This window comes from Tachysurus fulvidraco, chromosome 10, assembly GCF_022655615.1.
Source record: "Tachysurus fulvidraco isolate hzauxx_2018 chromosome 10, HZAU_PFXX_2.0, whole genome shotgun sequence".
NCBI lineage: Eukaryota > Metazoa > Chordata > Actinopteri > Siluriformes > Bagridae > Tachysurus > Tachysurus fulvidraco.
The window spans coordinates 19,775,028-19,798,524 of NC_062527.1; the positions used below are offsets into that span (position 1 = coordinate 19,775,028).

The window sequence follows — 23,497 nt, forward strand, 5'->3', positions numbered from 1 at the left end:
CATGTACAGTGACATCCTGAGAGATGGAATCATTCCCAATCATTGTCCCTCGTACCAGAGAACACTTGCGGAGTGCGGTCTGTAGTGCCACTTGCAGCGTGTCCAGCTGGCCGTCTTTGGTGCTCAGTTCCTGACGTACCTCTCTCAGCTGTGTCTTCAGCAGGAAGATCTCACTGAGCTTTTGAGTAACCTCGGCCTGGGAGTCTTTGAGCTGCTGCTTCAGCAAGGAGATCTCACCTGCTTTCTGACACACCTACACACACACATTCATGTAAATGTCTTCCATCATCAATCCAGCTACTGTGAATGTCTCCTAAACATCTGGACATTAAGAAAACTGTAAAGGTAAGATAGAAGATAGTCCACTATATCCTGATGTAAACTAAAGGTCTCAGACTGGTCAGAGGAAGCCCCTGCTTGGGCAAAATTAAGCTAACTTCTGAAATCAAGTCTTCAAAAGTATTGATTTACAACATGTATGACGAATAGTACCTCCCATTGGGTCTCCTCAAGCTGCGGTTGAAGCTCCTGGCTCCGCCCAACCCCGCCCTGTTTCTGCAGGCTCTGATATTTGCGACGCAGCGTGTTCACTTCGTCCTGTGCTCGGCTACGCTCGTGCTGAGCCTTGTAGAGCTGTAGCTGCAGGGCACGCTGGGAGCGCTGAGAATGCTGGGATACTTGACGCAGCTTAGTTGTGTAGAGCTGCTTCAGCTCCGATACCTCCTTCTCCCACAGACGCTGCTTCCCCTCAAACACCTACGTACACACACAAGGGATGGAAATTCATAGCTCATACAATTATCGAGCTCCTCGTGTCTCTATCCGATCTTACATTTCTATCATTTGCAATATTTTTCTATCATAACAATTTGCAAGTTTGCATTTTCGTCCTAATATAACAAGAGATGATCGACATATTAAATTGGAATAATCCAGAAGTTTTGAGCTCACCAATATTAACTGCCACTCTCTGAATGACCCGCCCTCTTTTCTGGCATTTACATTTCTGGCATTTAGCAGACACCCTTATTCAGTGACTTACAATTTATTTCAATTTATACAACTCAGCAATTGAGGGTTTAAGGGCCATGCTCAGGGGCCCTGCAGTGGCAGCCTGGTGGACCTGGGATTCGAACTCATGACCATTCTCAGCTCACATGCTGTTGGTCTTCACAGAGGTCCTTGGTTTGCCATAGGAAATACAGTACTGTGCAAAAGTTTTAGGCAAGTGTCAGAAAATATAAATAACGAGTGTTTATTTCTGTCAATTTACAAAATGCAAGTGAGAAAAAATCTAAATCAAATCAATATTTGGTGTTACTTTTTTTGCCTTCAAACCAGCATGAAGCAATGGCACGACCCCCACAGAGCCCTGATCTCAACATCATCCAGTGTGTCTGGGATTACATGAAGAGACAGAAGGATGTGAGAAAGCCGACATCCACAGAAGACCTGTGGTTAGTTCTCCAAGATGTCTGGAACAACCTACCGGCCGAGTTCCTTCACAAACCGTGTGCAAGTGTACCTAGAAGTATTGCTGCTGTTTTGAAGGCAAAGGGCGGTCACACCGAATATTGATTTGATTTAGATTTCTCTTTTGTTCATTTATGAAAATAAATGTTTAACACTTCCATTTTGGAAAGCATTCTTTGTTTACAGCATTTTTACACACCTGCCTGAAACTTTTGCACAGTACTCTATATGAAAAAGTGAAAAGTGACCCATACTCAGAATTCGTTCTCTGCATATAATTGTGGGATGTGGTGGCTCAGTGGTTAAGGTGTTGGGCTACTGATCGGAAGGTCATAGGTTCGAACCCCAGGTCACTGCTGGGTCCCTGAGCAAGGCCCTTAACCCTCAGTTGCTCAGTTGTAAGTCACTCTGGATAAGGGTCTGCTAAATACCGTAAATGTAAATGTAACCCATCCAAAGTGCACACACACACACACTGTGAGCACACACCCAGAGAAGTGGGCAGCCATTTATGCTGCGGCGCCCGGGGAGCAGTTGGGGGGTTCGGTGCCTTGCTCAAGGGCACCTCAGTCGAGACTCAAACCCACAACCTTAGGATTACAAGTCCGACTCTCTAACCATTAGGCCACGACTTGCCCCCATATGTTCATTAAAGTCACATAAAATTTTTAATGTCTGTTAAAGATGATTAAAAAATGTTGAAATCGAACACAGTGTCAAAAATCAAACTGTTTTGCTTGTTGTTCAATTAATCACTGATAAAGTCGATAAGTCCACCATCCAGCTGAATTTTCTCAAATACCACAGACAGCAAGTTTAAAGGTGCCCTTCCACACAAAAACGTTTTTACTTGTATGTTTTGATATGTGTTGGGTCCATATGTGTGTGTGTTGTGTCGGGGATGTGAAAATGAACTGCTACCTCCCCTGTCAGCTCTAGCCACTGAAAAGAAATAAGCGGAGAAATCGGGTCAGTTAGAAAAGCTGCTCAGTGTGACATAGAAACGATGGAGCTCATTACTATTCATGAGCTCTCCCACTTGAGACCACGCCCACAGAAGTCGTGTAGCTTGGTGAGTTTCCTATACAGCAAGGATGGCTGAATGTCGATATACCTGAAGAAGCCATTCTGCCGCAAGTCCAGGTGATCGTAAACAAAGTTCCTCTATCCTAGGCTACTTATTGCGCTGGGTGAATGAATAGTCATGCTCTCATATCCTAGCAGTTAGCCAATCGGAGCCAAGCAGCATAGCTCATTGAATATTAATGAGAACTGGCGCAAATCGAGCTGAGTCTTCCTGCAGGCTTTCTATAGCACATTAGAATGGCTTGAAACAAGGTAACCAAGGCATTTTTTCCACAATATGAGTCCATAAACATCAGACATTACCGCAAAAGTAATGAAATATGTGTGGCAGGGCATCTTTAACATTTTAATGTTATTAAAACCTCCATTAAATACCTTAAACCTGGTCAAAATGCACCAAAATGCTATCGGATATAGCTGATTAAATCATTTTTTCTTTTCATGGTCAAAATGTTACAGGCAGATTTTCCCCAAATCCTGAATATATAGTGTTGTATTTATTAAAATGTAAAAAAAAAAAAAAAATAACTGACTGTAATTGTTAAAGTTTATCCAGTTTATCCTGCAGGTCTCCCCGAGTCCTCTATAGTAACCGGTTTATTCTCTCCAGCACTGTGCCGAGCTAGAATGGTGTAACGTTGAGCAGACGCGTGCACTAATGTGGTAATGTGTTCGATCAGACAGCATTGCACACATAGATACAGCAACTAATCACTAATCTGTATCTGATAACAGTAACCTGGGTCTGAGCTAACATTGATAGAGCTGTAACAATTTTTTAAAGACCTGTGTGAGCTTGTAAAACCCTGTAATAGTTCAGTATTAAGCTGTAAGTGATGTTTTGGCTTGGCCTGTAATAATAATAATCACCTCCTGCTTGTGAACGCTAACCTGTGCGATGGCATCCTCACTCTCATCCAGATTCCTCCGCATCTGCCAAAGCTCATGCTCCTTCTCCTGCAGTCGCTCTTCCAGGTCTTTCACTACGTCCTCCAGAGAGTGTGAGAGCTCGTAGGACTCTGGTGCCGTACTTAGAGCACAGACACCTACCATGCCTGCTGAGGTCCGCTCGAGGGAGCCAATGTGCTCGATATGTCCCATGGAGGCACTGATTTGCCCCAGGTGGGGGCGGAATGGAGGGCGGTACGATGGCAGGCTGCTCACTGAGTTATGACCAGAGTCTGAGGCTGTCTCCTCTTCATGGGGCACTGCCAGGACACCCTTGTTGGCGCTGGTACCCACCCGTGAAGGAGAAGAGGAAGAGGACGACGTGGATAGAGATTTGGATGTCGTCTTGGAATAGAACAAGTGCTTGTCGTTCATCAGTTCCTCGGACTTGGACGGGTAAAGGTTCTGCACGGAGCTAAAGCTCTTTGGTGTCACTGGCTTAAAGGCGGACGACCTTAAACGAGGCTTTGGAGAAAAAAGAAATAGTGTCCTTTTTAGTATTTGAGAACATTTCTTTCTTAGCAGTGATTACATCAAGAGTCCTGGAATTGTGCCAAATGACATAATAAACTTGTCTTCTCCATCACGTATATTTCTTTTTTTTATTGCGTATTGCAAGCTCAATAAATCTGCTACAGTGTTCGATTCCAGGGCTAAATGTATTCAGAACCCTGCCAGACAAGCTGCAATGATGTACTACAGTTTGATTCAGGATGGTGAAGCTGCTCAACTATAAATGGAAGCCCCTTAGAACCATACAGTATCCTTGATTCTATGCAGGCAGATCTTACATTTCCTTTAAAACCTCTGAAAACGGCTATAAGAAAAAAATTGATCTCTGCCTGACATTCTGCCATGTCTTCACTTAAAGAAACATTCTTTTCTGACTGAGCGGGTGGATGAAATTGAGAATGATCGTGACTAAAAATTCTAATTCGCCACATAATCGTGATGCTGTACGGCTTTATTATGTTTCGTTAATTTCTAAAGTCATAAAAGCATTGTGGTGCAAACAATACTGTTAAATGTTAGTGCTGATATCATATGAACAGGCCTCTACCAGTTAAGAACATAAGAGCAAACAAAAAAAGCCTTTACAAAAGGTTAAAATCATGACATTATCATTATTTATGACTTCAAAGGTCATTTAGGTGCATTGTCTCACTTTTTTACAAATTGTTTATCCATTCGTCTCTTTAATACCTTGTCAAATTTGCCACGTATCGGGAGAGAATTCTTCCCCAAGTCAACCTCTTTGCCGTCTTTATGATAAACCTTGGTGTAGAGGTTCTCCTCCTCTTTGGAATGCTCCCTCTTGATAGACGAGCTGCCGAAGACGATGTGCTTGCCTGCTTTCGGCTCCTTGGTAATGTTCAGGTAGTTCAGCAGCTCTCGCTGGCTGAAGCCCTTCCTGTTCTGCCCTTTGCTCTGCCGGTGTGGGACCTGAGGAACAGCTTTGTTACCTTTGGTGGGTGCTACGTCGTGTTTTTCTATCAGACTGCCAACGCTACCCATGACGCAGTCAGCAGATGCCAGAGAGGATGATGGGTAAATGGCACTGATGCTCTTGCTGGGATGTTGGGTCAAAGGCAAGGCCTGGACTGTTGCCATCGGTTAAAGGATTTGGTGGCTCCAGTGGGAAGTCTGAAAGTAAAAGGTAATCCAGCTCTTATTTAGTACAATTAAAGAAGAATATGTGAATACTTCACATTACAAGTTCCTATACTATCAGTTGGTTTGGTTTGTGGCACGATGACCCAAACAAAGTTCATACAAACACCTTCTTTTTTGGTCATGAATCTTATTTTCTTATTTTCAATAATGCAAAATCCAATGCAGAAATCCTATCGGCTTTTAGTCGAGGAAACCAGAGGAACGATCGCATCTAAGTTGCCTACAAAAATACAAATCTTTGCAGCAGTGCATACTTGGGATTGCTGTAATGACTGAAATGAATGAAGATTATTATTGAAAAATGACCAACATCTGTATTTCCTCATCTTTACAGATCACTTTATCCTATAATTTATTTCCTATGTAAATGGCTTTTTTTCTATGGTCCCTGGCTGCGAGTAAGGTGCTGCACAAATAAAAGTAATTATTAGGTAATGGTGAACCTGGGCAGCAGCACGTGGGTGGATTTGATCCATCACAGCTGTGTAGGCAGTAAAGACCTCGGAAAAGCTCAAAAGCTGCAACGGCACCCACATAACGAGAAAAACAAAACTGCAGGGCCACGTGTACATGTACATGCTGATACTTGCACTCAGAACGCCTAGATTACTTGCAACGTTACATCAAAAACCCACCCAGAGTGCTTTTCCAGACAACAGAAATGCCCTCGTCGGCATGGCGCTTAAAATGTTTGAACTCGAGAGCAAACACATCTCCCACACATTCATGATGAGAGAAACTTTATAGCTGCGAGCTATCTAAGCCCACCCACTGTCTTACCTCTTGTCCCTTTTAGTTTTTATGCGGTTATTCATTGAAATTCCTGCCACGGAGAAGATGGCATGTTCATGCTCTATTTTGATTTATGGTGCTACCTGTGTTGTTTTTTGCATGTTATCGTTATATTCACCATCGTTGTCGTCGTCGTCATCATCGTCAACTTCACCGTAACAAAAATCTCTATCATTAAGTCTTGTGTTCGAAGTAAAATACTTCTCCGATAGTCTCTAACATTGCTAATGGCTTCAGTAACAGAAGGCAGAGCGACTGTTTGTGAAGGAAAGTGGGCGGGGCAAGTGGTGTGAAAAACATAAACAGAGAAACGAAAGCATGTGTGGGGAAAAAAACAGTTAAAACTAATATGTTAAAATTAAGAAAATGTCCAAATGCAACTTTATTATAATAAAGTCATAAAGTCAAAGACATAATTGTTGAAATTATGTCTCTGATTGGTCACAAGGGATGTTGATTAAATTTCTGCAATCACAACTCTGGAAGTTTGTCATTTCTGTAGTAACTTTTTTTTTTTAATTAAAGAAAAAATATAATTATTGATTTGTTGAAGCTCTTTGTAAGGAGAAGTTTATTCAAGAATTCCACAATATAAAATGTAACTATGAATGGATCTGAATTACAATGTATTGCTTGTTATTAAAAATTCCCTGAAATCTTGGGTAAATTATGGCATAAGAAGAATACTTCACTTTTGGGAAGGGCTGTTATTGGAAAATAATAAACATATATTTGGTAAGAGTATCTCTGCATTCTTTTGGTCCACATCATCACCCAGTTGTTGATTACGTTCCTTTAAACAGCACAAACCTTAGTCTTTCTCCCCCCTCTTACTTATGCAATAAGCCAAGCACCCACACGAACCCAGAACTTGGAAAAAAAAACAAAAGAATATGAATCAGAGTGTCGAGCGTTGTGTGATTCGGGAGACAAGTCCTGTAATGGCTTTCGCTGATGCTTGACTGCAGTCTGAGTTTCTCTTTCGGTCGTAGTCATAAAGCTTGTATTGTTACTGAGGAGAAGTGTTAGCAGGATGACTAAGGTATCCCCACATTGGTGCATTTCTCACCGAGTTAGCTCCTTCCACCTCTTTCTACCCCTTCCTCACTCTATCCCGTGCCATCTCATCTTTCCTGAGCACCTCATTAAGACTGTGTATTGATTTCACTTTGATCCCCCACTTCTTCTCTGCTTTATAAATATAGTCTATTGCCTCAGCAAGGCAATAAATGCAAAAATACCCACAATGTACGCAAGTGTTTCTCTCTGCAGAAGGTGTACACACACACACACACACACACACACACACACGCATATACAGATGACACTGATAATTTACCCCTCAGGCATGGCGGAATCCCTATGAAGTAATTAGTAACCGTTATTTTGCCAAATTTTATACTGAATACTTGTTAGGGGTCCAAGCACAAAATGTCCATAGTCACTCCATTATTAGTCTAGCATTTTGTTTTCTTTAGAACAACCTGCGTAGTTGCTTTAGGAATAGAAAAAAAAACAAATAAGGGATAAAGTTAGTTTTGAATAAACCTAATTTAAATAGCGACACACATTTAAAAGTAGGATCCTTCTTTTTTTTTTAACTGAGTAGAATTTCTCAATCCCTTTTTCTTCCAGCCCTGCAAGTGTGCTCATAAATAATAGAGTGAAACGTTCTGGAGACTCTCTGCTGAGCTGAATCTGCTGAACATGACCCGAATCTGTTCCATCTCTAAGCCTGGTGATCTGCCCTCAAGGAGCTGGGTGGCATCTTCGCTCGCTGCTGTAGCGGCTTTTTCGTTACCGCTGTTTAAAACAAGCACCGACTGTTCCAGCTTAATCGTCATGAATCGAGCAGTTAGCAAACAAAAAACAGTCAATGTGTTCCATTTGGGTTCAGGACATGTATGAATAGGATCCTAAAGCAATCACATGTGTGAAAGAAAGAGTCTCTGATTGAATCTGAATGACTTCATTTAACGAAAAGCTTCACATTTAACTTGACGTAATGATGCTAAATGGTTTGGTTTGTACCCAAATTTCGGCCCAAATGGTCTGAAACACACGCTTTGTATTTTACTGCTGCTGATGTTCCTGCACACATCACTTTACTGTATATACGGAAGGAAATAAAGGCGTCTGTAACCTGTGCAGCTCGCTAGCTGTTCAACAGATTTGCTCATCGGTCTAACTTTTATTTCCTGAAAATGTATAAATATTTACATTCGGAAGCCAGAGAACTAAACTGTACTGTTATCCAGCTAATGTTTGCTAAACACTCGTTATCTTAATCTAGTTAACGTAGCTATACAGAATGTTGTCTAGCCAAGAGTTAGGCAACATTCTCTATTTAATGTCGGTTAAGTGGCATTCTTCAGCTAATATCAGATAAGTAACACTTGCTAGCAAATGTTAACTAAGAATATCTAGCCAAGTTATGTTCGCTAGTCAATATTAGAGAATATAGCTAATGTTAGATTTGTAACACTCACTAGATAATATCAGATAGGTAACACCCGCTAGCCAATGTCAGCTAAGTAACTTTCTTTAGCTAATGTCGGCTAAGTAATATTATCTAGCTAATGTCAGCTAAGCAACACTAGCTAATGTCAGCTAAGTAATATTATCTAGCTAATGTCAGCTAAGCAACACTAGCTAATGTCAGCTAAGTAATATTATCTAGCTAATGTCAGCTAAGCAACTTTCTTTAGCTAATGTCAGCAAAGTAACATTATCTAGATAATTTAAGCTAAACAATCAGACTTTATCCAGCTTTTTATTACTTCCTGTATGCAATATTTACACACTTCAAGCTTTAAATGTTATTCTATTTCTTACTCTATTATTCCATCTGTTCTACTGGCTCAGAATATCTATCTAGAATATTTTCTAGACAGAAAGGTTCAGAATAATAAAAATGATGATTTGAAATGAGTAAAATGTCTAGAAATAGGTTTAATAGCCTTTAGTTTAATATAATATAATATAGCTTACACTATTTTTCTTTTTGTTATAAATGGCAGACAATATTGCTATTTTTAATTAAATAAACAGTCAGAATAAGAAATATGGTCAAGCTTGAAATGTGGAAATGTTTAGAAACAGGTTTAATAATCTTAGATCTGGTTTATATGGTAATATTCTAATAAAATTACTATATATTTGATTGAGCCTACAGAATAGATTTAAAAAAAAAGTTTTCATGACTTATATACCACATAAATGTCCAGATTTCACCATAGGAGGGTTTCCCCAGGCGTCCACAAACATATAAACAGATAAGCACCAATACAACATGACAGTGATATCGATATTATGATCATTTACAACAGAACGGATCTTACTCCGTTGAAAAATATTAGCTTTTGCCAATTCTTGTTTTACTAATGCAGTTCAAATTTATTTGTATAGTGCTTTTAATAATGGACTACAGTAATATAAGAATTCTGAATATAAATGATAAAATTTAACAGTAAAATTTATCACTAATAAGCAAAGTAACGTTGGTGAGGAAAAAGTGAGGAAAAAGACAATTTGAGGAAGAAACCTTGCAAAGAATCATACATGCTTTTGAGCAACTAACGAATATGAGCATCGGCTCAAATTCTGATCCATTCTAGCTCTCACATGAAGCATTTAACAAAGCTTTTACAAATGAGGACAAGAGCGATTTGTCAGCAAACTTAAATATTGTGAGCCGTATCTTGTCTTATGAATTGCCGTGTTATAAAAAAAGCTTCATCGTTAAAGTCGAAAGAAGATGAACGAGCTTCGATGTCGTCTTTCATCTCCGTCTCAGGTTGATAGCGCAAAGCCTGAAGTGATCAGATCTGAGACAGAAGAACAGAGGAGCCTTTTAAAGAGCCGCCACAAATCTTTCACGACTTCAGAAACGCTGCATCCAGTCGTAAATGCTGTATAGTCTAAAGAGCCATCAGTGGCTGTGGTTTGATTTACAACCCAGACACACACCCCCCAACCCCCACCACACCCCACAATTCAATACCTGCTTTGAGCAAGAACCTTAATTAGAGGCTGGTCTACTTCCCAGGCAAAGCGAGCTCAAAACCTCTATGAACATCTGAACAAGTCAATGGCGGACACCAAAACATCATTCATTCATTTTCTACCGCTTATCCGAGCTTCTCGGGTCAAGGGGAGCCTGTGCCTATCTCAGGCGTCATCGGGCATCAAGGCAGGATACACCCTGGACGGAGTGCCAACCCATCACAGGGCACACACACTCTCATTCACTCACACACTTACACACTACGGACAATTTTCCAGAGATGCCAATCAACCTACCATGCATGTCTTTGGACCGGGGGAGGAAACCGGAGTACCCGGAGGAAACCCCCGAGGCACGGGGCGGAGGTGGGAATCGAACCCCCAACCCTGGAGGTATGAGGCGAACATGTTAACCACTAAGCCACCGTGCCCCCCAAAGCATCATGATGTTAGTAATTCAATTCTTCATTTTTTTTTCAATCATCCAGGTCTCACATTATAACTGTACACTGTTGAATACTTGAATCTGATTGGTCAGAAGATTTTATCAAAAAAAAAATAAATAAAATGCAGCATGAAAATTGAATTTTGAATGTCCTATCACCTGGGGTTCTTGTGACTGTGGAGATGAACATCACAGATTTAGAGATCTGATTACAGGTCTGATTAACGGTCTTACAACTCATGTCAAAGTCACGTTAGTTTGTTAGATTAATTCTAGTTCAACTTCTGCACCTTTTCTGGTCAGTTAATAAAACTTTCTAGTATCAGCTCTTTTATCAGCACTTATAGGTCACTTCAGGTACACAAATTCATCCCACTCTAGCCTTTTATTGGGCTCTTTTTCCCCCCAGAGGCCAAAAAATGGAATTTCCTCCTGTTTGGTTGTGTCCATGTTCAGTATTGAATGTCTTTGTCATGTCTCACTCCACAGTGGAGGTTAATATAAAGCTCATATAAAAAAAGACACTCAGAACTTTAAGAAGTTTCATAAATATACATCTCTGTAGCCTACTAAAGGCAATCTATTCAGAGACAAGTTTATAAATGTGAAGATTAATGTTTGGGTCTTCAAATTAAATGGTGATATCAAACCCATTCCTGCTCCCTGAGATCTTCCAAGTGCTTGTCCATGCACATCTAAAGTTTGAAGCCATTACCTTCAATCATTAAATTCTATGCTATGCAAAGCTATGTACAGAGGAAAACACACACATCTCACACTGAAAGCCAACAAATATAGATGTGAGATTCATACATCAACGATTTTTTTAATCAATCCTGTAAATATTCTCAAAGAAACCTCCTACCTGAGAAATTCGGCATCACAATCACAAGAAGATTCTTTGTCCGAACGTATGAGAAGTACCTGAAGTTCAGTGGCGCGTGAAGCCGATCAAATTCCATACATGCTTCCAAATAGCGAGTTAAAACCTGCCGCCAGAGCTGCTTCACCGTCTACTGGTGTCACATTTACATTCATATCACCGTGCTCACTTCCTGGTGAGGTTTTACGTGATGATGTTTCCTTACGTGCCTTCTCCGGAAATCTGGCCTCAAGCTTATTTAACCTTCACGTGTGATCAGAACAACCCAGAAGAAATAAGGCACAAGCTGAGACATTAGACTTCACAGGTCTTTAGTAAACAAACTCTAGAAGAAAACCGACACTTCAGTTTGTTGCATCATTGTTGCAAATGATGCTTTTGTGCGTTTGACGTGTCAGATGATATAAAAAAGGCTTTACAGAGTCAATGAGGTATCAGATGACTGACTGGTCTCACAGGTTCAGGATCACAGATATATGTAACTAAAAATATCTATTTTCCAGTTAAAGCTAACTGATCATATCTAGATCATAACCTCCATGGTGTGTGTTCAAGCCAAATACTACACTCCAAATAATAGTAAAGCAAACAAACAAACATAAAGGTGTCTCAAAAGATGGCATTAAATATTGTAGCTTAACTGACTCTAGACTCTATTTGTTATAGTTATATAGATATAGTTAGATAGTGTATAGTCAGATTGGGTGGTGGGGTGGGTGGGGGATTAAGGCCGTTAGTTGTTGATCAGAAGATTAAGGTTCATGACACTGCACTGCCGAGCTGCCCCTTGTTTCTTAGCTATAGATTATTAAGTACAGTTTATAAAAAAAAATACATGTCTTTGGTATTTGGTGATGGTTAGAGAGGTTAGAGTGACTAATACACTGATGACAGAGGTCACTAAAGGGCAGTGGTGGCTTAAGTGGTTTAGCCTCTGGGTTGTTGATTGGAAGATTGGTGTTCAAGCCCCAGCACGTCATACCCCAAGCTTCCACCGTTTGGCCCTCAGGATGACCCTGTGCCTTGACCACAAGTTGGGATATGTGAAAAAGAATTTCACTGTGCTCTAATGTATATGTGACAAAATAAAGTCTTCTGTTTCTAACAGAAACATGTTGAGTGTCATCGTGAGATCGTATCCTGATTCATGACTATATGCTGCAGATATCTAATGGCTGACACCTGACGGGGGTAAAATGTAGATAAAAAGGAATGATTGTTAACTTAATAAAATGAAAGTATTGAGAATTATTATAGTTCTTAAAATTTATTGTCATTTCCCCCTAAAACTACTACATAAATTAAATAAATAAATACAACTAAAATAAAAAATATGTGGTAAAACAAAAACTGTCAGCATTCAGATCTAAAAATTTTTAAAAAGTCTCAGTTTAAAATACCTTATTTTAAATTTAGGTGAAGTAAAAAAAAAAAAAAAAAAGCTGTTCACTGCTGTCTGAAAAAGATTTTATTTATTTATTTATTTATTTATTTATAGCTGTTTATTTCTTACAGATCCAACAGTGACGGAAATGATCGAAAATTAGAGTAATGATCTCATCTCATTCGAAGACGGTCTTACATTTTCCTTGAAACGTCCTTAAATTGACTGTCCTAAAAGTCCACTTCACGTTTAAGAGTTAAACTCTAAAAGCATGTGCTGCACCTTTATATGCTGGCTTAAACGCTGATTACACGTCTGGTCACGTTCAGTCATGTCACTGTGCACAAGGTCATGATGGCGAGTAGTTTCTCTAAACCTCCGTCTCCGTTCGTCTGACAAAACAACCTTATCACATCATCGTCCTGTCGGCCCGAGAGCTGCTTATTCAAACCAAAGGCTACAGTCAGTGTTGTTTTGTAAGATGTTATGACATGCATGTGTATCAGTGTGTCTATGAGGGTTAGCGTCTATACACTGAACCTCATGAAGTACAAATAGGCCGGTTTATCGTCTCTACTCGTCTGGTGGTTCGAGATCATCAGACAGGACCGATTAGATATGAGCTGTCATATAAGTCATATAAACTCATGTATTTTGATCTAATCACCAAAAATAAGAACACCCACACACAGAAACATGCATGACTAAAACCGGCCTGAACACAATGCTGCTACTGAGCTGGTCTTTTTCAAGTGGCCAAGATAACACCATGTCTGTAGATTGTGTGACAGATAACCTTCAAGAAACAGTGTTATTTTTTGCAATTTGGACATTCCGGTTAACATGAAAAGGTTACAGACTTGTGGCCTGGTATCTCAGATTTCACAGGAAAAATGGCATTGTAGGGGGGGGCACAGTGGCTTAGTGGTTAGCACATTCGCCTCACACCTCCAGTGTTGGGGGTTCGATTCCCGCCTCCGCCTTGTGTGTGTGGAGTTTGCATGTTCTCCCCGTGCCTCGGGGGTTTCCTCCGGGTACTCCGGTTTCCTCCCCCGGTCCAAAGACATGCATGGTAGGTTGATTGGCATCTCTGAAAATGGTCCGTAGTGTGTGAGTGAATGAGTGAATGAGAGTGTGTGTGTGTGTGCCCTGTGATGGGTTGGCACTCCGTCCAGGGTGTATCCTGCCTCGATGCCCGATAACGCCTGAGATCCCCGTGACCCGAGGTAGTTTGGAAAAGCGGTAGAAAATGAATGAATGAATGAATGAAATGGCATTGTTTAAGAACTCAAGTCCCAAATCTCCTCAGAACAAAAAAGTAGTGACGTAAACGGATAAGTCTCAGGATTATCTATCGGAAAGACAGGGTTCAAGACACAACACCACTAATCTGCCACTGTCTGCTCCTGTATTATAGCTGACCCTAACTTCCTATCTTGAAATATGTGAAGAAAAGTGTTTCGGTATGCTGTAATGTCTAATGTCTTTTTCTTCTTCTTCTTCTTCTTCTTCTTAAAACTCTCCATGATGAAATGCATGTCCACTTTTCTAATGAACATCCTGCGACATCAGCAACGTTCCACTTGTTTCATTACTCAAATGCAGGCCAAAGCACAAGAGCACTTATCCCTTTACATCATCTCACACTTTAGCTTAAGTGAAGCTCTGGCAGCTCCACAGCACATCCATCACAGTGCAAACAAAGTCTAATGAAATGGATTGTGTTTTCGAAGTACGTAAGTTCTCTGGACCTCTGTGTTTACACTGCATGCCTACTGTATCGTGATTAAACAGAAAGGCATATATGAGAAACATCTGTTAATGACTATAACATTGCTGTTCAAATATCTCTGCTGTTAAGATAACCGAAAAGAAAGACTTATAATAAGTGATAACTCACCTGCCAGGTTTAGCGATCACGAATCTCAAGTCATGTAACTCGACTCATAATTCAGGTATTCGTCATAAAGCACTGCTATGAATTATTCTGTTAGACTATGGAAGTTGGAACGGTGTGCAGTTACGACAGCGAGAATGGGAGTCTGGATCTTTATATGGCTCCTGGCAGTTTAAATGGTTAAGGCTTTGAAACTTCATCACAGCATCAATCATTCTGGACTTCATCCTGTCAGACTTTGATGCATTATGTTGTCCTGCACAGAAGCTTCTCAGTAAGTCCCGTGGAGTACTCGCTTTGTTTTGCACTCTGCGTATCTAGAGTAGGATGGCTGCCGCATATGTCCAGCATTTATTCGGCGCACCGATTGCGATGGTCAAAAAGTTAACGAGATATATGTACAGTATGTTGTGCAATAATAAAATTTAAGTAGTGGATAGTAATCCAAGACACTCTTATTTACAGCGACTTACATTTTTATCTCATATTTATACAACTGAGCGTTAAGGGCCTTGCTCAGGGGCCCAGCAATGGGAACCTGGTGGACGTAGGAATTTAACTCACAACCTCCGATTGGTAGCCCAACACCTTAACCACTAGGCCACCACTTACCACATAAGACTTAAGCCTCAACTTAAGTGTAGTCAAGTCTCATTATGTTCAGTCAAACAAACTCTTAACCAATCAGCTCTTGACATGCTCAGTTAAAGCTGTTTCTGTGTCAGTATTTCAACATCGCAAATTTAACTAGTGATCTTAAAATCCCTTATTTTCAGTTTTGGATCTTTTCTTAGTAGACGATGTCATACTCCCAGTTTACTGGTGGCTACATACAATCTTCCAAATGTATCTCTAGACCCGACTGCTGGGTAGAAATTGGCAGGTGACCAAATTGGAAAGTAAAAAATGAATAAATGAATAGTTAAAAAAAATTAATGAACGATAGAAAATAAAAAAAATCCATGCTAAGCAAGAATGCAGGGCCATGTCATGGTTCAACAGTTTTCTTTCAGAAAAGCACTTTATCTTCCCCGCAGGGTAAAGCAACAGCGTGGTCTCTCGCGATCTCATCTAAACACACTTAACCCAAGTCCTATAAGGTCAGCGGTTCACGTTTCCAGCGTAAATCATGTTTACTAACGAGAGTCAACCGCATCACCCTGGTTTGCTCACATTCATGAACATTTCTCTTAACATCCAATCACCTCACTTTTAATCATTTGGAAATGCTGAAACTCAAAGCTGAGATTTACATCTTTCAAAACTTTATCCCAGAGTCTGCTCGCTGTACCAAAGAAGCGAGGCTGATTTCACAGTAAAACCTCTGTCTTTTTTTTTTTTGCTGGCTCTTTAAAGCCTGGCGTAGAGAGGTACATTCTTTATAAGCAGAGAGTGAGATAAGCGAGGATAAAAATGGCATTCCTTACATTACAGCTAGTTTAATCATTAATACGAGCTCTACAGCTGATAAGCGGAGCAGAGAAGAAGGAAAGCAGACAGACTGCCTCGTATACACTCGAATAAACGACCTGCTCTACTGATGCTAATGCTAATCATTAGTATGACTTCGTTAATCATTTCCTGTTACAGGTTATTTTCATGAACAAAACTAGAACAATGGATTAGGATGCAGGTTTTAACATATTAGCGAATTAGAGTTCGATCCATCGACGTTCGGTTATGTATCGAATTCTTATTCACACACGAAAAACTACACGCTTCTGTAAATCCACAACACGGCTGATTTTCTTTAACTTTAATAATTAAAGCAGAGTTGCAGCTTCTGGCAAAGGCAGAGCATTAAGTGCATTAAAGGTGCGGTGCACAATGTTTGAAAGCCAATGTTGGCATTTGAAATTACCTAAAAAAAACATGCCCCTAACCCAAATGGGTGTCACCCCTGTTTTTATAGCTCCGCCCACACATACGTACGTAACCCAGGCAACTGTTATGGCTGAACCTGCTGGGGCAGCTGGCTAAGGGGATATTTTTTATCAAGAAATGAACATGATGAGTAATACTATGGTAATACAGATGTGTTTTTGTAGTACTGTGTGTTGTACAGTGAAAGGTTTAACTCCGTTTCATGCGGAAGTCGACGTTAAACACCTAGAACCCGAGGCAGAGGTAACGGCAGGTATCCGCCATGTCAATGTTTCAACCGCTTTCGGCTAATGTCACACATGCGCACTGAACACTCTCTCTGCCGCATATTGACAAGACACGCCCCTTTCTGCTTATTGGCTACACATTGTTATGTTAGTCGGCCCGACTCGGTTTTCTGAGGCATTTTTCAAACATCGTGCACCCCAACTTTAACATCAATTTAATTTTGAAGCGTTTTATGCTGGTTATTATTTGATCGATTCCTTTTTAATTCTTTCTGCTTACTTCTTTTTAATAAATTTGACTCTAAATTTCCCTATTTATTTCTTACATTCTAACATTTACTGATTGGTTTGTTAGTAATAATAATAATAATAATAATAATAATAATAATAATAATAATAATAACAATAACAATAATAGTCAGGTTCATGCTAATTTTAGCTTTATATCATTTTATCATATTCACTTTTAAATCGCTGCATTTTTTATATTTCATCACAGCTCTTAAATCCCGACACATTACTACAGTAACGCTAGATTTACAGCAGATCTACACTTCTCGTGTTCGTTCGGCTCTCATACATTACATATGTAATATATAAGGTTTACAGATTTTAACATCTCACTGTACATTTCAATAATAAAGGCATTACACTTACATGCAGTCCTGTATATATTTCACAGTGTAAGCTGTTTACTTATTCTTAATTCTTTCCTTTTTTACCTTCTTACTGTTTATTTTAAATTACGTTGTGTTGTATTGTATACGTTTACAATAAAGGTCTTTCTTTATCCATTTGCAGCTTTTGTTAGAAACCTACAGAATAATTTTACACTTTTCTTTCTACCGCTTCGTTGTCAAATTCTCTATTCTGATTGGTCAGAAGAGGTTGATTAATTGACTGATAAACAGAACGGCTCAGACAGCAGCCCTGCTCATCTGAGAGGAAGGAAACTCTTTGTGGTGTTCTGTTAATGGAAAATAAGTCAGGATGGAAACAAGATGATTTTTTTTATTACTGACTGTTTTGTTTGTTATGAACTACATACAGTACACGCGTGTATTTGTTTTGAATATCAGCCTGGATTTTCCCAGAATGCTCACATGACACACAGACACACAGACGCACACAGACACACACACACACACACACACACACACACACACACCCACATGCACGCTCAGAAGCACGCACACACACAAACCTTCTCAGTGATGTCTAACTGTCACACTTGAATTTTAGGGTATTTCTTAAAGCAAGTGTTTTTACATTTATGAGTTAAGATCACATGACATTTAGGTAAACAAATCAGCAAGCTTTCATTAATGCATCATGTCAGGAACATAACGTTCATGAGACTGATTTCAATTGCAAATTAGCTTCCAGAGATCGAAAACAAGTTCACTGTTCTTTCTGCTTTGAAAGTGAACATAACTGGAGTAAATAAATAAATGTTTATACTCTTTGTGCTCTCCAGCAAAGCAGAAACCTATGCAATACTAATATATGACTAATCCGAGATATATATATATATGCTGAAACGATCCTGCTTCACCTACACCTACTTACACCAAAGTAAACAAAAAACAGTTTTAACACAAAATGTAACGTCAATTAAGCAATTAATATTATTTCTTTATTAATTATAAATTTATGTTACACATGTTTTGCTTATGGCTTTGTCTTATTTAATTAATTTTAATATATAATTTCATTTTTAAAGTTACAGGTCTTACAAATGTTATATATATATATATATATATATATATATATATATATATATATATATATATATATATATATATATATATATATACACACACACACACATATATATATGTATATATGTATATCAGTACCTTTAGACAGAAGAGACAGTGCGTTTACCTGAAGCCGATTGTGTCGTCTGTCCAACTTCAACCCTGTTTCTCTTTCTCTCTCTCTCTCTCTCTCTCTCTCTCTCTCTCTCTCTCTCTCTCTCTCTCTCTCTCTCTCTCCCTCTCTCTCTCTCTCTCTCTCTCTCTCTCTCTCTCTCTCTCTCTCTCTCACACTCTCTCGCTCTGCTGTCTCCTTACACCTGCTCCTGCTTTACTTCAACACCGTGTCCCAACCCCAGCCTCTAAATGTTCAGCTCTCATGATAATCTCACAGAGCTACTGTCACCCTCGGCTTGGAAAACTTCCCTGAGAAACTTCCCTGTGCCGCCGAGCGTCTCGGATTACTCTTATCTAACTTTCTCGGCCCCTTTGTTTAGAAAGCGCGGCATTATATATGCTGGTGTTGCAAGACCTGTTCTCCTTGTTCGTGGATGTGGGATTAGCAACAGGAGGCCAATTCTGAATGTATTATATACATGAAGCATAGCTTTTGTTTTGCTTATTCCGGCTTTTTTTCAGTGTTTTGTAATTGTGCACGTAAAATGACCAGTAGTTTGAGAAAGGTGCTTTATTGTGTATATAATTGTTAAGATTATAGAAACGTTTATTGTAAAGAGAAGAGTACGTTAGTTTGCACTGCATGGACAATCCGTGATGTTATACTGTTGAATAGAGTCCTGTTTGTTCATCCACAAACGGGATCAAATGACACGATGCTGTAAAGTAGACCAAAAGGCAGTCCTGTTGTTTTTCCACTATCTAACAGAATCTTAGGAGAAAGTACTATAGCGCTCGGTCCATGTAGATTGAACAACAGACAACCAAAGGCATGTGCTAATTTTGTATATTTTTCTGGACACCAGTTTTGTAGTCTTCAACCCTGGGATCTGACTGGTTTGCCACACTTCCAAAGATACACACTTCTGTAGACTGATACAAAGACTGCAACACAATGAGCTTTTTCAGAGAAAGATATTATCACCGGATCTAAACAAGTAAAACTTGATGCCAACAGCGCCAATTGGGATGCATCCGACGCCAGCGGGTCTAGCCCCTCTTGCTGATAATTTGTTACACTTTGACAGGAGGGAAGACATTGAAGAAAAACTATTTGAGACTTTTGAACTTCCTATTACCACTGACCCTATTTGGCTACGACCGAGGTGCCCTTAAGCAAGACACTGAACCCCTTCAACCCTCCCCGAGCGCCGCAGCATATAAATGGCTGCCCACTGCTCCGGGTGTGTGTTCATGGTGTGTGTGTGTTCACTGCTGTGTGTGTGCACTATGGATGGGTTAAATGCAGAGAATTTCTGAGTATGGGTCACCGTACTTAGCCGTATGTCACGTCACGTCACTTTTTTCACTTTCACTATTTGGATCAATCCAAAATCTAATCAAAATGTAATATCTCATCCCCTACCTCAATCCCAAACCCAATCCCAACCTCTAACCTAACTAATAGGTCTTAGTTAAAGTGACGTGACATACGGCTAAGTACGGTGACCCATACTCAGAATTCGTTCTCTGCATTTAATGGACGTGAAGTGACATACGGCTAAGTACGGTGAACCATACTCAGAATTTGTTCTCTGCAATTTAATAATTTGTTAAAACCCATCCAAAGTGCACACACACAGCAGTGAACACACATACACACACACACACACACCGTGAACACACACCCGGAGCAGTGAGCAGCCATTTATGCTCCGGCACCCAGGGAGCAGTTGGGGTAGATTCGGTGCCTTGCTCAAGGGCACCTCAGTCGTGGCCGGCCCGAGACTTGAACCCACAACCTTAGGGTTGGGAGTCAGACTCTCTTACCAATAGGCCACGACTTCCCCCAACTCTAATCTAATCTAATCTAATCTAATCCCAACTCTAATTTTAAATTCAATCATAACTCCATATCAATCCTCAAACTTTCACAGCACAGACAACCTGAAAACATAATGTCCCTGTCAATATGACAATATGCATAACACTATATAACAATTTGAGACACATGCAAAATATATTTGTTAGAACAAGGCTAGTTTCTCATAGCGTTGGATAAGAAAATCTTTAAGAAAGATTCCAATAATTATGGCTTGCACTGTATACTATCCATGTTAGAGCTGGACTCTAACCTAAAATATCATCTACATATCCTGTCTATGTTATCTTATCTTGGCCATCTTTTAGACATCATCACTGCAGGACTAAAAGTCCACTCGGTAGATCTGGATATTCTCCAACTCCTCCTATGGGCCTAACTCTGATTCTTGCAATACTGAAACAACACATCAAACACACTTCTCCAGCCTGGAACACACTTTACCTGGATTTCTGGCTCAACTCCAGGTAGGTGGAACTGGATCAGGCTCAATTGCACCGTATTGGAGGTGCCATATTCACTGTTTATCTTTTGTGCAAAATGAAAGGTAGGTTAGGATATGTTTTGGCTCTGGTCTCCCACGAATGGCCATTTTTAGTTCTCCAAATGTACATAAAGGAGAATACCTGAACGATGTCGCATAACTAGCTTCTAGTATAATGGTTATACAGGAGAATACAATAATATGTTGTTCATTTCTACTCTTTTTGCACTATGACAGAACATAAGACATTTGCTTGTTGTTGCAGATTTATTTCCTCAATACCTCACAAACAGTGAAAACTACTTCAACCGCATTAGCTGAATAATAAGAACACCCTGAGGGGGTGGATACAGAGAAACAATAATAGAGGAAAATAAGAAAGTAAGAAAGACTGCATGCGTGAGGTTGGCCGGACGAGTCTGAACCTGCCCCGTCTTACTGTATACGTTCCTGACCAAAGAAAAGATGTAAATCCCCGAGATAGACTCGTGTCCTCGACGTAAGAACAGTACTGACACTTAAAAATGCAAAATCCTTGAGGAAACCTTTGGGAAATAAAACAACAGTTCTTCAGAAACAACACAGACCTGGACGACTGAAATGGAAGATGATTCTGTGATAACAAGCGGCTGGTCCGATCTTGCAGTTGTGACAGTGATTTGTTATTCACCGTCAAGCCAAGTATGAAGAAATGGGAAATAAATTTTATTATAGCTGCAGTTCAAATGGTCTGCTGTGAACAAAAGTAGTACTATACAAATTTATCTTTGTCAAAATCAATACAGACCCTTACTAAAAGTCTTGTTAAAAATATTTCCCGAGCACGTTATATAACCCAGGAAACTTACGTAAAACCTAGTTCATTTCTCTCAAACTCAGAAACCGGTTTCATAAACCAATGATTTCTACCAAACTAAAGAATTAATAGACACATACGCTATTAATCTCCTAGGATACGTAAAAATGCTAAAGTAACTAAAGCAAACTAGCTAACATACTTCTCTCCGAGTATATTTATAATCGCTAGAATATTGATAGAAAACTAGTGTATTTTCTTTCTATATTCAAATATACACAGACATGCCAGTACTTCAAGTAAACTTTTATCCAAATATACTTTGTAAAACTAGAATATCAAAAGTAAACTTGTCCACTTTCATTCATGTATAGAAATAAACACGAGTACAGTAATCCCTCGCCACTTCGCGGTTTAAGTTTCGTGGTTCAAGTTTCGCGGTTCAAGTTTCACGGCCTCAGTGCATCGCTGATTTTTCTAAAATATTCATTGAAAAATAAAAATAAAAACGGTTTCCCGGGATGCCAGACAAAGAGAGAAACTCTCTCAGAGGCTTTGTACATACCCACGGGCACTCAGACAAGGCACATGATTGGTTCCCGGCACGAGATCTGAGCTGATTGGCTGCGCATCTTCGCTTCCTCTCCCAGCTTCTTCCCTTGTTGTATCTCACCACTCTCGTTCACGCTGTCAACTGTGTCTCTCGTATTGTGTTCAAAATTAACTTTTCCTTAAGCCCTTACGATGCCTCCTAAGTGCCGTGGCCCTGCAAAAGATTCCTCTAGTGAGCCCAAGAGAAAGAGGAAGATGATGACCATCAGTGAAAAGGTCAAACGTAGGGCCAATCCTACTTCGCGGATTTTCACCTATCGAGAGGGGTTCCGGTAGGTTTCTCTACAAGTAGCTATACTTTGAAAACTTAGAATATCAAGTCCACTAGTATACGTCTCTCAACGAGTCTATATATTCAATTCTATGTAATAAATATAGAAATCAATGTGAGGATGTTAAAAGTAAATGTTAAAAAGTTTCTCTCCAGGCATACTTATAAATACTAGTATATTAAGGGTAAACTAGTATACTTCTTATGCTTTAGTGCTTCTGTGTATATTAGGATAAAAATATACTAGTCTGCTGTTGATATTATTTATAAGTACATTTGGTAAGAAGTATATTAGTTTCCTTTTGATATACTAGGTTTTAGTATCAGTGTAAATGTGTTACAATTGGACAGTAAATTTGGAAAAAATTACACTAATTAACTTTTGATATAATAGTATTTCATAGCATATTAAGAGAGTACTAGTTTACCCTTAATATACTCTCTCACTCATTTTCTACCGCTTATCCGAACTTCTCGGGTCACGGGGAGCCTGTGCCTGTCTCAGGTGTCATCGGGCATCAAGGCAGGATACACCCTGGACGGAGTGCCAACCCATCACAGAGCACACACACACACTCTCATTCACTCACACACTACGGACAATACGGACATTTTACGGAATTTTCCAGAGATGCCAATCAACCTACCATGCATGCATGTGGAGGAAACTGGAGTAGCCGGAGGAAACCCCCGAGGCACGGGGAGAACATGCAAACTCCACACACACAAGGCGGAGGCGGGAATCAAACCCCGATCCTGGAGGTGTGAGGCAAACGTGCTAACCACTAAGCCACCGTGCCCCCCTACTTCACTCCAAAAATAATTGTAAATTCAAATTCTCATTAGACTAAAAGTCTTATAAGACTAGTGTAATTCTTTC

At 39.8% G+C, this 23,497-nt stretch overlaps 1 protein-coding gene across 6 annotated transcripts in view; it reads right to left on the reverse strand.

The window, feature by feature from the left end:
- n4bp3 (NEDD4 binding protein 3) overlaps positions 1–23,497 on the reverse strand; it is a 33,616-nt gene that overhangs the window by 926 nt on the left and 9,193 nt on the right. Inside the window, exons 1-5 of one of the 6 annotated variants that reach the window (XM_047820145.1) lie at positions 18,558–18,874; positions 4,711–5,151; positions 3,430–3,972; positions 493–756; positions 56–253 (exon numbers count right to left, since the gene is read on the reverse strand). In XM_047820145.1, the coding sequence (XP_047676101.1) occupies positions 56–253; positions 493–756; positions 3,430–3,972; positions 4,711–5,118 (1,413 nt within the window). In that variant the 5' untranslated portion in view covers positions 5,119–5,151; positions 18,558–18,874. Of the gene's footprint in view, positions 1–55; positions 254–492; positions 757–3,429; positions 3,973–4,710; positions 5,152–6,091; positions 6,302–11,288; positions 11,440–18,557; positions 18,875–23,497 lie in introns of those variants that run through there. The other 5 variants (XM_047820144.1, XM_047820146.1, XM_047820147.1 and 2 more) reach the window with 5 other exon arrangements.